The 13,305-nt window shown below is 39.1% G+C and overlaps 1 protein-coding gene across 9 annotated transcripts in view; it reads left to right on the top strand.

Moving 5' to 3' along the window:
* MEGF10 (multiple EGF like domains 10) overlaps positions 1–13,305 on the top strand; it is a 164,000-nt gene that overhangs the window by 71,918 nt on the left and 78,777 nt on the right. For all 9 annotated transcript variants that reach the window (XM_008529881.2, XM_070569352.1, XM_070569351.1 and 6 more), the window contains one exon: positions 8,231–8,323. In XM_008529881.2, the coding sequence (XP_008528103.1) occupies positions 8,231–8,323 (93 nt within the window). The remainder of the gene's footprint in view (positions 1–8,230; positions 8,324–13,305) is intronic.

Raw genomic sequence — 13,305 nt, 5'->3', positions numbered from 1 at the left:
TTGGTGTTCTGTTGAATCTACAGATCTACTTGGGCGAGAATTGATACCTTAACAGTATTGAGTCATCTGCCTGATAAACAAGGTCTCTCTCTCTATTTAGAGAGAATATGTATACGTAAATGAATACGTATATGAGTATGTTGGGTGAGGTGTTCTGTGTATTTCAAATAGGTCAAATTCTTTGATAGTTTGGTTCAATTCTTTAATTTCTCTCAACAATGTTGTTAGTTTTTAGTGTATAGGCCTTTCATATCTTTGGTCAGATTTACCCCTAAGTGTTTCATATTTTTGGTATTATTGTAATGGCTTTTAAAATTTCAATTTATGGTTGTTCATTACTATCATATAGAAATATGATTAAGTTTTGTATATTGGTTTTTGTCTGCAACCTTGTTGAACTATCTTGTTATTTTTGGTAGCTTTTTTGTAGTTTCCGTCAGATTTTCTACATACATACGTATACTTACATAATCTGTAAATAAAGGCAGTTTTACTTCTTCCTTCCAATATTAATGTCTTTTATTTCTTTTTTCTTGTCGTATTATACTTGCTAGAACCTCCAGCACAATGCTGAATAGAAGTTATAAGAGCAGACATCCTTTTCTTTTCCTAATTTTAGAGGGAAAGCATTCGTTCTTTCACTATTGACAATGTTAGTAGCAGGTTTTTCTTATTTGCCCTTTATTGGGTTAAGGAAGCTCCTTTTTATTCCTAGTTTGCAGAGAATTTTTATCAGGAATGATGTTGGATTTTGCCAAATACTTTTTTGACATTTTTTGCAATAGTCGTTTTCTGCTATTATGGATATTTTTTTAAATTTAGGAACCAATTCACCTGAAAGACCTCCCAAAGGTGCAATGTATTAGTTAGAAATCATGTTTGGCTGCAATAAATAATATCTGAAAAACAGAAACATATACCTACTAGGGGGTTATTATCTTTATGTAATGAGCAGTCTGGAAGTGGGTGCCTTATGGCATTCATTCATCCATGCAAGGAATTCGAGTGCAGGGTTCAGTGACTCTCAGGGCCCCACCCTCAGAGTTGCCTGAGAGTATGAGCAGATGCAGCCATTTTGTCAACACACCAGGCGTCAGGGAAGAGGAATTGCACTTACCAATTAAGTCTGTGCCCCTGCACTGTTTTCCACATGGACACTTCTATCCAGAAAGAGCTGGGAAATGTAGTTAATTGCTGGTCCCATTACTGTCCTTGGTGAAAGCGGAATTCTGTTAATAAGGGTGCAGGAGAGAATAGACTTTAGGTATACAATTAGCGATGACTGCCAAAGACACTACTAGTAGTTGCTCTTTGTACTTGTCCTTAAGAGCCATGAAAGCTGTATCAGGAATGGAGGGAAAGGAATTTTAGATAGGGATTTTTTCCCATTACATTTACTAAATGCAATTTCCTGGGCTCCCAGCGTTTTCTTGCTCTCCATGATTGACCAGGCATCTATGCAGATCGCATATATAGACCACTGGTGGCTGTGGGGCAAGAGCCCCTGACCCAAGGCAGTAGGTTATGCAAATATGGGCATGGGATGGAAGGAGAATGGGGTATGAGGCAGTTATACTTTATTACAAAGTTGGCTACTTCCTCAGTTCAGATGTTCTCTCTTTCATAGGACCCTCCTTGATCTTAGTCCAGTTGGAATTAATTGCTCCCTTCCCACAGCTCCTACAATATTTTTAATTGAGGTATAAGTTTTTGAGATATCATTCATATACCATACAATTCAACCATTTAAAGTGCACAATTCAGTGGTTTTAGTATATCCACAGAATTGTGCAACCATCACATACTCAATTTTAGAACACTTTCATCATCTCAAAAGAACCCTGTACCCATTAAGCACCACCCCAGTTTCACCCCTAGTCCCTCCCAGTCATAGACAACCACTAAAACACTTTCTGTCTCTGTAGATTTGCCTATTTGTACGTTTCGTATAAATGGAATCATTGAATGCACTTTCACGGCATTTTGCTCACATCTCTGATAGTACCCCTGCGTTCTGCTCTGTGGTTTGTGACTTTGAGGGGCCTATATTTGACTTCCTCTGCAGCATAAGAGTTCCTGGTCTGCCATCTTCGTATTGCACAGTAGTGCCTAGCAATGTACCTGCTACATCAGTGAATATTAAATTGAAGGAAAAGAGAATTCCCTTCCCTTTTATAAACAAACACAATAGGGTAGGCTGTAATGTAATGTTTGGAAATATGAAAACAAAGTTATTCCTGTCTGTACTTGAACACTGCAGTAGCAATCAGATTTTATAAAGACATTGCAAATAATTGGCCTCAGACAAAAGTATGGAGTGGATAAAGTTTATCTTGGAAGTCAAATCTCTGCTTTCTCTTGCTTCCTTATTTGAATATTCTAACTTCTGACTCCTAGCCACTTAGTACACCTGCCTTTTTATCTGACCCCACACAACCTTTACCATCCTTTTTATCTCTGCTTTCCACTTTAAAACTCATCCTACGTTTTGTTCCACTGAAGTCAGGCACCAGGGTTTAATCCTACTTCTGCCTCTAACCCCAGCTACCAATATTGGGAAAATCATTTCATTTTCCTAGTCTCAGTTTCCTTGTCTGAAAAATGTGGGAATGATATTCAGTAAAGGCACCTTTTTTTTTTTTATTGAGTTATTGATAGGTTGCAATCTTGTGAAATTTCAGTTGTACATTAATGTTTCTCAGTCATGTTGCAGGTGCACCACTTCACCCTTTGTGCCCACCCCCCCCCCCACCTTTCCCCTGGTATCCACTAAACTGTTCTTAGTCCATAATTTTAAATTCTCAGTAAAGGCACCTTTAACTCTCAAATCTATGTTCCTCTTCAGCAACTCAGAATAAAAGAGTGGAAACAAGATTTGTGACTTACTCTCTTTATTCATATACCCGATAAAGGAAATTCTAAGGAAAAATTGATTAGCTGGAAGGTTTGCTTTCAAGAATTACTTTGATCATGGAAACCTTTTTCAAATTAATTTAAATGAATTTATTATATTATGTCCTTTAGGACACCAGTAGCTCTGCCCATTCTTACTTTCACTTTTTTTTTGCCATACCCTACGTGTAAATCCAAAGGGAAAGGTATGTGGCAGAAGAGAAAACTATTGAGTATAGTTAGTGGCTGTCAGTATTAAAGCCAAGTATTTACAAGTGAAAGGAATGGGGTCCATGGCACTGGTAATGGGATTTAAATGGATTTAGGAACTAAGGCTGAAATAAGAGCCTAATTAGAGAAGATTCCAGGGTCATCATGTCATTCTTCACCTGTCCATCAGACAGACAGGCTGTCCACAGCTTTCACTTCAAAGATGCGGCATGTTCTTCTCATCAGTGTCTCTTGCCTCCCAGTTCTTGAGGGAGAAGATGCTTTGACTGCCCCTTGCAACTTGAAGTGTCTGCGGCAGTGTACTTAGTGTGGGTCTAGAGATTCAGCTTGCCTCTGGGCTCTAAAAAAGACTATTGAAAACTCAGAATATGATATTTAATGATTTTCTTAAAGACAGTTGTGAAAATAAATCATATTGGATAGATCATCTTTGCTAGCATTTTCTTGGTTTTAATTGCCCTTTTAAAAATAAGAAGAAAGGACATGAATAGGGAATAAAATGACTGTTTCCTTTGATGCAGGAGCCACGCTAATGATGGGTCTTTTGTTCCTGTCCTTGAAATCTAAGCTATTGAGCATTTGCTAAGGGGGACCTCTGTTCTCTTTCTCTTTTCTTGTTCACTTTGGGATTTTCTACAGGACAAATTCAGGTCTTTCACCCACATTGGTTTCTCCCATGGAATTTGTTAGTCATGGAAGCTCAGCCCCCAGAGTAAGTGGTCTTCAAAGGTGAAAGAGGAAAGATGAGGCTGGGGTAGGGATCTAGCTCAGTTGGTCTTCTCGAGGGAAGGTCTGTGTCTGTCACCATGTCGGCCACAGTTAGTGTTCCTGCAACCTGGTGAGTTGGGACGTCAGAGAACATGGAGTTCTATAGCTGACTCTCTTCTCCTCTGTTGTCTGCCTTTGCTCCTGCTGGTCTCACAGGTACTTGGAGAAGGCTGTTGCAAGATGTGGAGAGTCCAGAGCTGGTAGGATAAGGGCATGGAGCAGAGATGGCATTGTGTGACAGAGTCTTAACGCTGTGCAGAGATTCTACGCCATGGCAGTAGAATTTTGTGTTCTTTCCTTTCAGAATCCATACCAATGACATTTCCCCTTATTTAGATCATTATTTGACTTTAGGCTTCAGTGCTCAGGGGTGATTCCATTGGCTTTAACTTTAATTAAGAAAAAAATCATTAGGAAAGCAGATTCCCCCTTCTAATTCCTAATTAACTTAGAGAGGAATTTGTTTTCTTCTAATTATCTATTCACATTTTGCTTCAGACTTTGGCCAAATGTTAGTTCAAGGTTTTCATAAAAAATAATCTAAATTTTAAAATTACAGTCACAGGATTATTCTTTTCATCTGTTATAATTGACTGGATTTATTGGTGTTCATTTCATAAAACACAAAGTTTGTACCATCAGGAATCAAACATGAGGGCATTCATAGGATTGTTCAGCATTCTCGAGGCATTCTGAAACAGATCTCTGATTTTTACACATAGAAATTCACTTAATATCCTTTTTTAGAACTAACAAAACAGTAGCAACGAAAACAATCAATTGGCATCCAAGCACGTGCAATTATGCTTCTTAACCCTCTGGGACACGTGTTTAACTTTTCATGCACTTCTTTACCCATTTTAGTAATCATGTTGATATTGGAGGAATGGTGCTAGGGCTGCTTGCTCGATCCTACCTTTATCCCTAGTTGATTCAGGTGGGTACAGGGGAAACCATTTGGGGTCCCCCTGGGGTTAAGACCAGCACAACTACAACTAAAACCAAAGTTTAATCTGCAGCCTCTGTGGTGACTATGCATATCAAAGAAGTAGTTTGTGGGGAGAGAAAGATGAGTGGTGAAAGGAGGTGAAGAGGAAGATAAGGAGTGAAAAAATAAGGGGAGAGCAACAAATTGAAACCTGCCTGTAGAACACTCCAAAAGCCTCCTCTCATAGCCACTCCCTCCCAAGTAGCTATGAAACCCCAGGTTGCTCTGATCCAATCCAGTGTCCTGGGAACCCAGAACTTTTCAAATTTTCAAATGGTGGAATTGACTCTTTTGCCAAATGAAATCTTATATGAATACTCAAGATATAAAAACAAAGTAGTATTTTATTAACATAAATTTACCTTATGTTAACATTTATGACATTTCCTTAGTGTAAAATTAATTGGTGAGAATAACAAGACTATTTTAAATAAACACAAAAATTTGAAATTCGAGGGTGTGGGTGACACCTCTTTTCATCAACCACCATATCTAATTGCTGTGTTTTCTTTTAAATGCAAAGTATCAGAAAACTCTTGTTTCCTATTAAAGGCAAACAGTATCTGATTTTTCAAAGTTCTTGAGATATGCAAACAGAATTTTAAATCATTTTAGTATCTTGAAGGAGGAGAAATTGGTAAATTTGGATCTGCAGGCTGATCATTAACAATATGCTGGAAACAGAGATGTCATCAGTACATAAGACAAGTAAGACAAAGCACTTTCAGATTTACGTAGTCACAGTGGGTGCCAGTGCACTCTTTAAGGTGAGTGTCTTGTGTGCATCTGCTACATCTAACATAGTGTGATATGACATCCTGAACATGCCCTGCACGGTTGGACCTGAGCCCTTTGAGGCATTTAATTGATCCTTGCATACTCCAGTTATGGTAATTTTCTGGCTTGTATGTGCATGTCTAAATTTCGAAGAAAGAACATTACAGAGCTACAACATTACAAATGAACGACACATCTACAGTATCAAACACGTGCATAGAGATGGCGGGAGACACTGAACCCTGAGGTTGGCACCTATCGACTTAACCTTGTAGCATAAGTCAACATATTGTAGGGCCAATATGTTCATATGTTGCAGACAGATTTTTCTTTTAATTAAATTAAATATGGGATTGTCTGAATAAAATCTTTTGAGGTTGCTAAGCATCTCCTTGGAATTCTACTGTCAAAATTTCTATTCTGGACCACGGTTGCAAGCTCACCTGGCCTGGCACTCCTCACCAAAGTGCCTGAGTGCTAAGAGTTATTCTGGTGGTGGAAGTGAGCCTGCGTGTTCTGAAATTTGTGGTCACTTTATTCTGTTGTAGTGTCCTCTACCTGATGGTTTCTTGTAATAAATTTATATCTTTCGTTAGAGTTTTCCCAGCTAATTCTCAGAATAGAGTCCTAATACCTTAGTTTGGTTTTCAAGGTCTCTCTTTATCTTTCCAAAGCTATTGCCCCAAACACTGCACCCAAACAGACCTTCTCATTTCCATTGGTTTTCTTTCTACCTCTTGCCTGTACTTTCTTTTTTTTTTTTTAAAGATTTTATTTTTTCCTTTTTCTCCCCAAAGCCCCCCGGTACATAGTTGTGCATTCTTCGTTGTGGGTTCTTCTAGTTGTGGCATGTGGGACGCCGCCTCAGCGTGGTCCGATGAGCAGTGCCATGTCCGCGCCCAGGATTCGAACTAACGAAACACTGGGCCGACTGCTGCGGAGCGCGCGAACTCAACCACTCGGCCACGGGGCCAGCCCCTGCCTTTACTTTCTCTTCATCTAAAATGCCTTTCCCTTGTACCGCTTCATGTCTAAATTTTTTGATAAAGAACTTAGATGTGATTATCATTTTTGGTATAGCAATATGTGTAATACATAAAATATATATCTCACACTATATATACACACTATATATACAATATAGATACACAATATATATTATACACACAGAAAACACTGGATAAATCACAAAAAAGAATATTTAATGACATGGAAAGATTCTACCATTGTATTAAGTGGAAAGGCAAATTAAAAATATCACGATTCTGTTTTGTTTTGGTTTTTTGTCTTGAGGAGAAAAATATATAGGAAAAATTTCCTGAAAGGTTCTACACATATAAAAAAGTCACTAGCTGGGGGCCGGGCCTGTGGCGCAGCGGTTAAGTGCATACATTCCTCTTTGGCGGGCCCAGGGTTCACTGGTTTGGATCCTGGGTGTGGACATGGCACTGCTTGGCAAGCCATGCTGTGGTAGGCGTCCCACATATAAAGTAGAGGAAGATGGGCACAGATGTTAGCTCAGGGCCAGTCTTCCTCAGCAAAAAGAGGAGGATTGGCAGCAGATATTAGCTCAGGGCTAATCTTCCTCAAAAAAGAAAAAGTTACTAGTTGATGGAACTGGAAATGAAGTTTATTTTGCGTGTTGACATTTTACATTTGGACAGTAGACCTGTTTTACTTGTGTAATAAGACATGAATTAATAAAACTTATCTTGAAAGCATAGGATACCTTATCCCATCCTTACGTAAAACTTTGGAATATCTGAACCCAAAACTTCTAAGTTCTCACAATTACTCATATATCCAGGTACTTTAAAGACTGTTTAACCAATGCAAGTGGCTAAGATTGAAGGCAATGCTGATGTTTGGCACAGTGTATTTCTGATGTCCATTTCGATCAGTCCACTGAAGTTTGTTTGGGAAATCATCAGGCTACTCATCCACTCATGTTTGCAGTGATATCCCTTCCTCCGTGGGTTGGGTCACACCTAAGATAAATTCACTAATGGCAGAGGAGTTGAGATTTACTGTTTCCTGAAGACCTGGATGACGTTTTTTGAATGTTCTCTTCAGTAGAAAAACGGCATCTAATTCTGCTGTCCCAGTTGTGAATAACCTGTGCACAAAGAAATTTACTGTTGTTTCTGGTGAAGGCATTATGTAAAGGGAATACCTCTCAGTGCACTCGTCACTGTGGAGTCCTGCTATCTTGCTTAGTGGTTGTTTCTGCATCCCATATGCTCCTCCGGAAACAGAGAGGATATATTTGGTAGTCAATGATAATTTTTTTAAAAAGTGGATTAGGCAGTTTTCCTTGAAACTTCTTTCCTAATTTAGCATGAAGTAGAATTAAATAGTAGAAATGAAGGAATTTATTTGGAGATATCAAAATAAGAAGGGGAATTGTTTGGTTATGCAGCGGACAGTAAGAGGGCTGAAATGGATTGAAGAAAATTATCAAGCATGCATGTTGTTTTTAAGTGATACTTGAGACTGGGATGTGAAACAGCTGTGTCGCTGGGGGTTTTTGTCTTGTGCCAACTTTCCTTATTTGATTGATTTTCTCTCTGACAGCCCACTGTGCTGATAAATGTGTCCATGGTCGCTGCATTGCTCCAAACACCTGTCAGTGTGAGCCTGGCTGGGGTGGGACCAACTGCTCCAGTGGTAAGTTCCCACCTGCTCTTGTCTGTCTCGGGATGTTTTTGCTGTATGGGCCCCCTTGTCTGCAGATTACCTCGAGCCACGGGTTTCTCTCTCCATCCCTATGTAGAACATGGTGTGGATTCCCAATCCAACTCATTAATACAGTTTCTTTGAAATGTGTACATGTATTATATACAGAACTGTTGTTAATTAAGTATAAAGAAAGGAACTTGAAAAGAAAGAGATTTCATAATCTGATGCTGCTTCTGTAAATATGAATGCATTTTCCAGAGTAGGGTCCAGAATTTAGATTCCTTAGCTTAGTAAGGCGGTGGTAGTAACATAACTATTGTATTCTAACTTCTGTTTTACATCTTGATTTATCTAAGATACTTTCTTGGTGATTAAAATTTACCTCCTGTTGGTTTTCACTCAGAAGTAAAATTAATATTTTCAATGCTTAACATATTTATTTATCTCTGAATTCTGAGATTCAGATAATGAGTACTTGCTCAGATAACTTTGGGGAGAAATAATGGTAATGAAAATTCATTAACATTTTGGTATTAAATCAAATCATAATATAGTATATAATTTGTCTCCATTATGTTGGAATTATAATTCTAAAATAATGATATTTTGGACTATAAGCAGTTTGCACTTAAAATCTCATGTTCTTTATTATGAGGATTAAATGATGGAATGTCATGTAATACAGTTACTTTTCTAAATTTCACAGTTAAAACTTAACTTTCCTTGCTAACGTTGCTGCGCGTGTAATTGTGTACACTTCCTGTTATCTTTTGCTTCTTTTTGTCTTGAAAAATGTGAGAGGGAATCGAAGTGCAACTAAATGGTAATGCACAAAATGTTACGTTTAGAGAAACGAAATAGTAGATTTAAAAATTAGCAGGCTCTCATGGGAGCATAAATTTGTCCTCATTGCTACTAAATACTTTTCTGAAACTAGTCTGAAAGGACTTCAAGCTGTCTGGATAAGCTGGTTTCAAGAATTGTTACTTGCTTACATTTGGAATTGGCACGATTACTCATTATCTTGTTAGAACTTCTTGTTGTAGTCTTGTGATCTCTTGCCTGTCCCTAAAACAGCATATCTGGGGGGAAATCCTTGTGCTGTCTGTGCACAGAACATTCTAGGTGAAAGAGCCTTTTTATTGTATCTTAGACAGGGAGAGTGTGTGTGTGTGTCTTTCTGCCCCTGACAGGCTTCCAATTCCAGTGGTCACTCTCTTGCAGGGTTTTGTTTTGCTTCTCCTGGAGATCAGGAGGAGAGGGGGCATTTTGTTCACATGCCTTTGGGGCAAAATGTTTGGGATGTGGGATTTGGCACATGTCCATTTTTCTAGCCGACTGACCTCAAATGGGATGTTGCTTTCATTAACTTTAACAGCTTAAAAATCAGTTGTGCCTACATGTTTTGAAGAAAAATAAAATTATTATATAAACTAATGGGAAAAAGAAGAGTGGGTGTATTCTTCTTTTGAAATGTGAAGTTTGTTACTAATTCCAGGGCAAGAATGCTGTGGAATAATTTCAGTTGTATTCATGCTTTGTCTTATAAGAACTGCAGACTCAAGCTAAGAGATCAGACCGAAGCATGTTTGTTTAAACAAAACAAAAGCCTAGATGGGTTTCAGACTCTCCAGAACTGATTTAGGCCTTCTAGAAAACAAACTGTTGCTCTATTTTGGAGTTTACTGATTTTTGAACGAAGCCTCTAGAATTCTGAGAACACATGTTCTTTTCAATCCTGGAAGATGATATGAGGCGACTCTTAGTATATTCTCTACAACTCATGTTTTGGTTTTATAATGACAAAACCATAAATACGTGGACAGATATCTGAAATCTTTAAAGATGTCCTGAGAAAAACATTTCTGACATGTTTAATAAGCACGTAAGAAAATGTTATTCTGAGCTGGAGCACTGGGTCTTGTCTGTGGCAGTTACTCTAATATCACTCGTTAGGAAGTGTATAATTTAATTACTCTTGGCCAGATAATTCTCGAAACAAAATGCATGCTCTAGTAATCTACTAAGTAGCAGAGTTAAAATGGCTTAATTTCCAACGATTTTATTTCTATGTCCCTCTCTCTGGTTCTTGTTATGAATATATTTGATGATGTATGTTAGGACCATGAGATGATTGCTTTGATAATCTGACTAGTTCCTTGTATCAGCCAGAGTCCAATCAGGAGACAGAAACCACAATAATTTGTTTTGAGTAAACCTTTTTTTTCGGAACAATTTTAGATTTACAGAAAAAGATACAAAGATAGAGTGTTCCTATATACCTACATCCAGTTGTCCCCCTTGTTACTTTCTTACCATTAGTTTGTCAAACTGAGAAACTGACATGAGTATATCACTATTAAATAAACTCTGGACTATCTTTGAATTTCATCAGTTTTTCCATTAATGTCCTCTTTCTGCTCCACGATCCAATCCAGGGCACCATGCTGCATTTCATTGTCCTGTCTCCCCAGTCTCCTCTGGTCTGCGACAATGTTGCAATGTTTGTTTTTCATAACCTTGGCAGCCTCAAAGAATACTGGCCGGGTTTCCTGTAGAATGCCCCCTAGTCTATGTGTCTCTGGTGTTTTTCTCATGATTAGACTAGAGTTATGGATTTTGAAAAGAGCACCACAGAGTTGAAGTGCCTTTCTCATCACACTTTATCAAGACGTTCATATGACATCACCAACGATGTCATCACTTGGCTAACCTTCACCACTTGCTATGCGGAGTGTTTGCCAGGTTTTTCCACGTGAAGTTACTCTTTTTCCCTTTCCCTACTCTATTCTTTGGAAGCAAGTTACTCAGTCTAGCCTAGCCTCAAGGGTGAAGGGCAGGACTTAAGCTCATATCTTTGAGGAGCAGTATCTACATACGTTATTTGGCACTCTTCTGTAAGGAAGATTTATCTTTCTCCCATTTATTCAATCATTTCTTTATATCAGCATGAATGAACTCATGTATATTTATATGATATTTTGGATTATAAGCCAATATTATGTTATCTTTTTGCTGAAAATTTTCCAGGTTTGGAGTTTGGGAGTTCTTTTGGATGGCTCTTGTGTCATTTTGACATGCCCCTATCTTTTTGGTTTTTGTTTTCTTGAGCAATTTCTTACTTTCTGGTACTACAGAATACTCCTAAATCATTTTGCATTTTTCCTGCCTCAGCTTTAGAATGACCCTTTGGAGAACGGTGTTTAGAAACCAAGGCCCAGGTTCCGGATATGCTCATTGCTAATGGGACACATAGTATCTTGAACAGGGCAAGTTTATTAAAAAGAATTGACTATAGCAGAAGACTGCTATAATGAGGGATTGGCTAGTAGGGGCCTAGCACTTGGAAGGATATAATAATAGCTGACAGCAGGAGCAGCCGCTGCTCCTAGGGCTGAGATAGAATGCCCAAAGGAAGCCCCACTAAGGGTATGATCCAGACCTTGTTAGAGAAGGCACAACCAGAGCTCACTGAATGGCAGAGAGGCTGCCGTGAGACTACTATAGCAGAACTTGCTGGAAATCTGTCCTCTGGAACTTGGTAGATATCTGCCCCGTGGGACACTTGGGAAAGCTGTTCATGGAAAAGTGTCTTACTGGAAACACTGTGCTACAACAAAAGCCCCAGGGGGATGCCAGGGAAAGTTGCTGGCTGCTGGGTCTGCTAGCCACAGTGTATTGCAGGAGCTGGATGCTAGAGAAGCTGCCCATGCTGTAGGAGCCTGGAGCTGGGCTGGAGAAGCCACTTGTGTTGTAGAAACTGGGCACTGTGAAAGCTGTAGGTGTTACAGAGCCAGGTGCTGGAGCAGCCACTCCCACTGTGCTCACACGGCAGGAGCTGGGTGCTGGAGAAGCCATGTGCACTGCAGGAGTCAGTTGAGCTCGCACACTGAAACCATGATGGAAATCTCTTTCCTCCCCTAGTGTCTCTCCAGGGCCCTTTACTGAAAATGGTTAACAGTCGGCCAGCTGGGAAAGGAAAAATATTTAAAGGGCCAGTATCCATTTTTATAGAGCAGGCAATGAAGGATAAATTTAGCACTGAGAGATGATAAAGTGGCAACTGTTGCAGGCCACTCCTTTGGTTACTCAGCTCCTCCATGCACATGTCTACACACATTTGAATTCCTGTACATCAACAAAACAACTCTGTATTTCTGCCTAAGAAGTTACAGCTATCCATCTTACGAGTAAAAATGTTCTCACTCTTGTCTCAAAATGAGGTGATGTAAGTCCCAACGGTGGTGTATCCATTGCTGATTATATTAATTTTTCCTCAAATTCAGCCACAGTTCCACTGAATATTCTGTTACTTAGTAAAGTTAATGTCCAGCAACTTGTATATAAAGTAAAATAAAAATGGAAAGAGGAAAAAAAAGAAAATGGCGTCTGCAAATAAACACATATGTATAACAAGCAATAGAAAATATTAAAAACTACTTCAGGCACCTTTTCTGTAATTAGTCGCAAGGCTGTAGTTGTATGTATGGTTTCCTTCTTCCCCTCCTCATTCCAAATTTCCCCTTCCTCAGCCCAAACCTCAGCTGCTTGGGGTTCTTTACCTGGGGGAGTGACTTAAACCTTTATTCCTGAGGATCTGAATTCTCATTTGTCCTGCCTTTTTTTGGTTGTTGACGTTTTCCGTTAACCTTTCCTACTGTGCATGGAAGTACTGAGAGGTGCCCCACGGAATCCCTTGGGCTCCAGACAGGGGTCTCCTTTCTCTCATTGTGTAGTAGTGACCTGTTTCCCCTTGATGATCAAGATCAATCTTCAATCCTGATTAGAAGAGTAACTCTTTTTTACATTACATAAAGAGCCTAAAATGACCAGATGACAATAAATTGCTAACTATCCTACACAGCTATCTCTCTGTATTTTTTTCCTTGTTGATGTACATGGGAGATTAAGGGACTAACAGTACCTTCACATGTACCGGTTTACGAAGGCCTCCCCTGGAGATTTAATCT

Source organism: Equus przewalskii, chromosome 13 (genome assembly GCF_037783145.1).
Source record: "Equus przewalskii isolate Varuska chromosome 13, EquPr2, whole genome shotgun sequence".
In the NCBI taxonomy this organism is placed as follows: Eukaryota; Metazoa; Chordata; class Mammalia; order Perissodactyla; family Equidae; genus Equus; species Equus przewalskii.
Note: the sequence above shows the minus strand (reverse complement) of the source record. Positions and strands in the feature narration are given on the sequence as shown.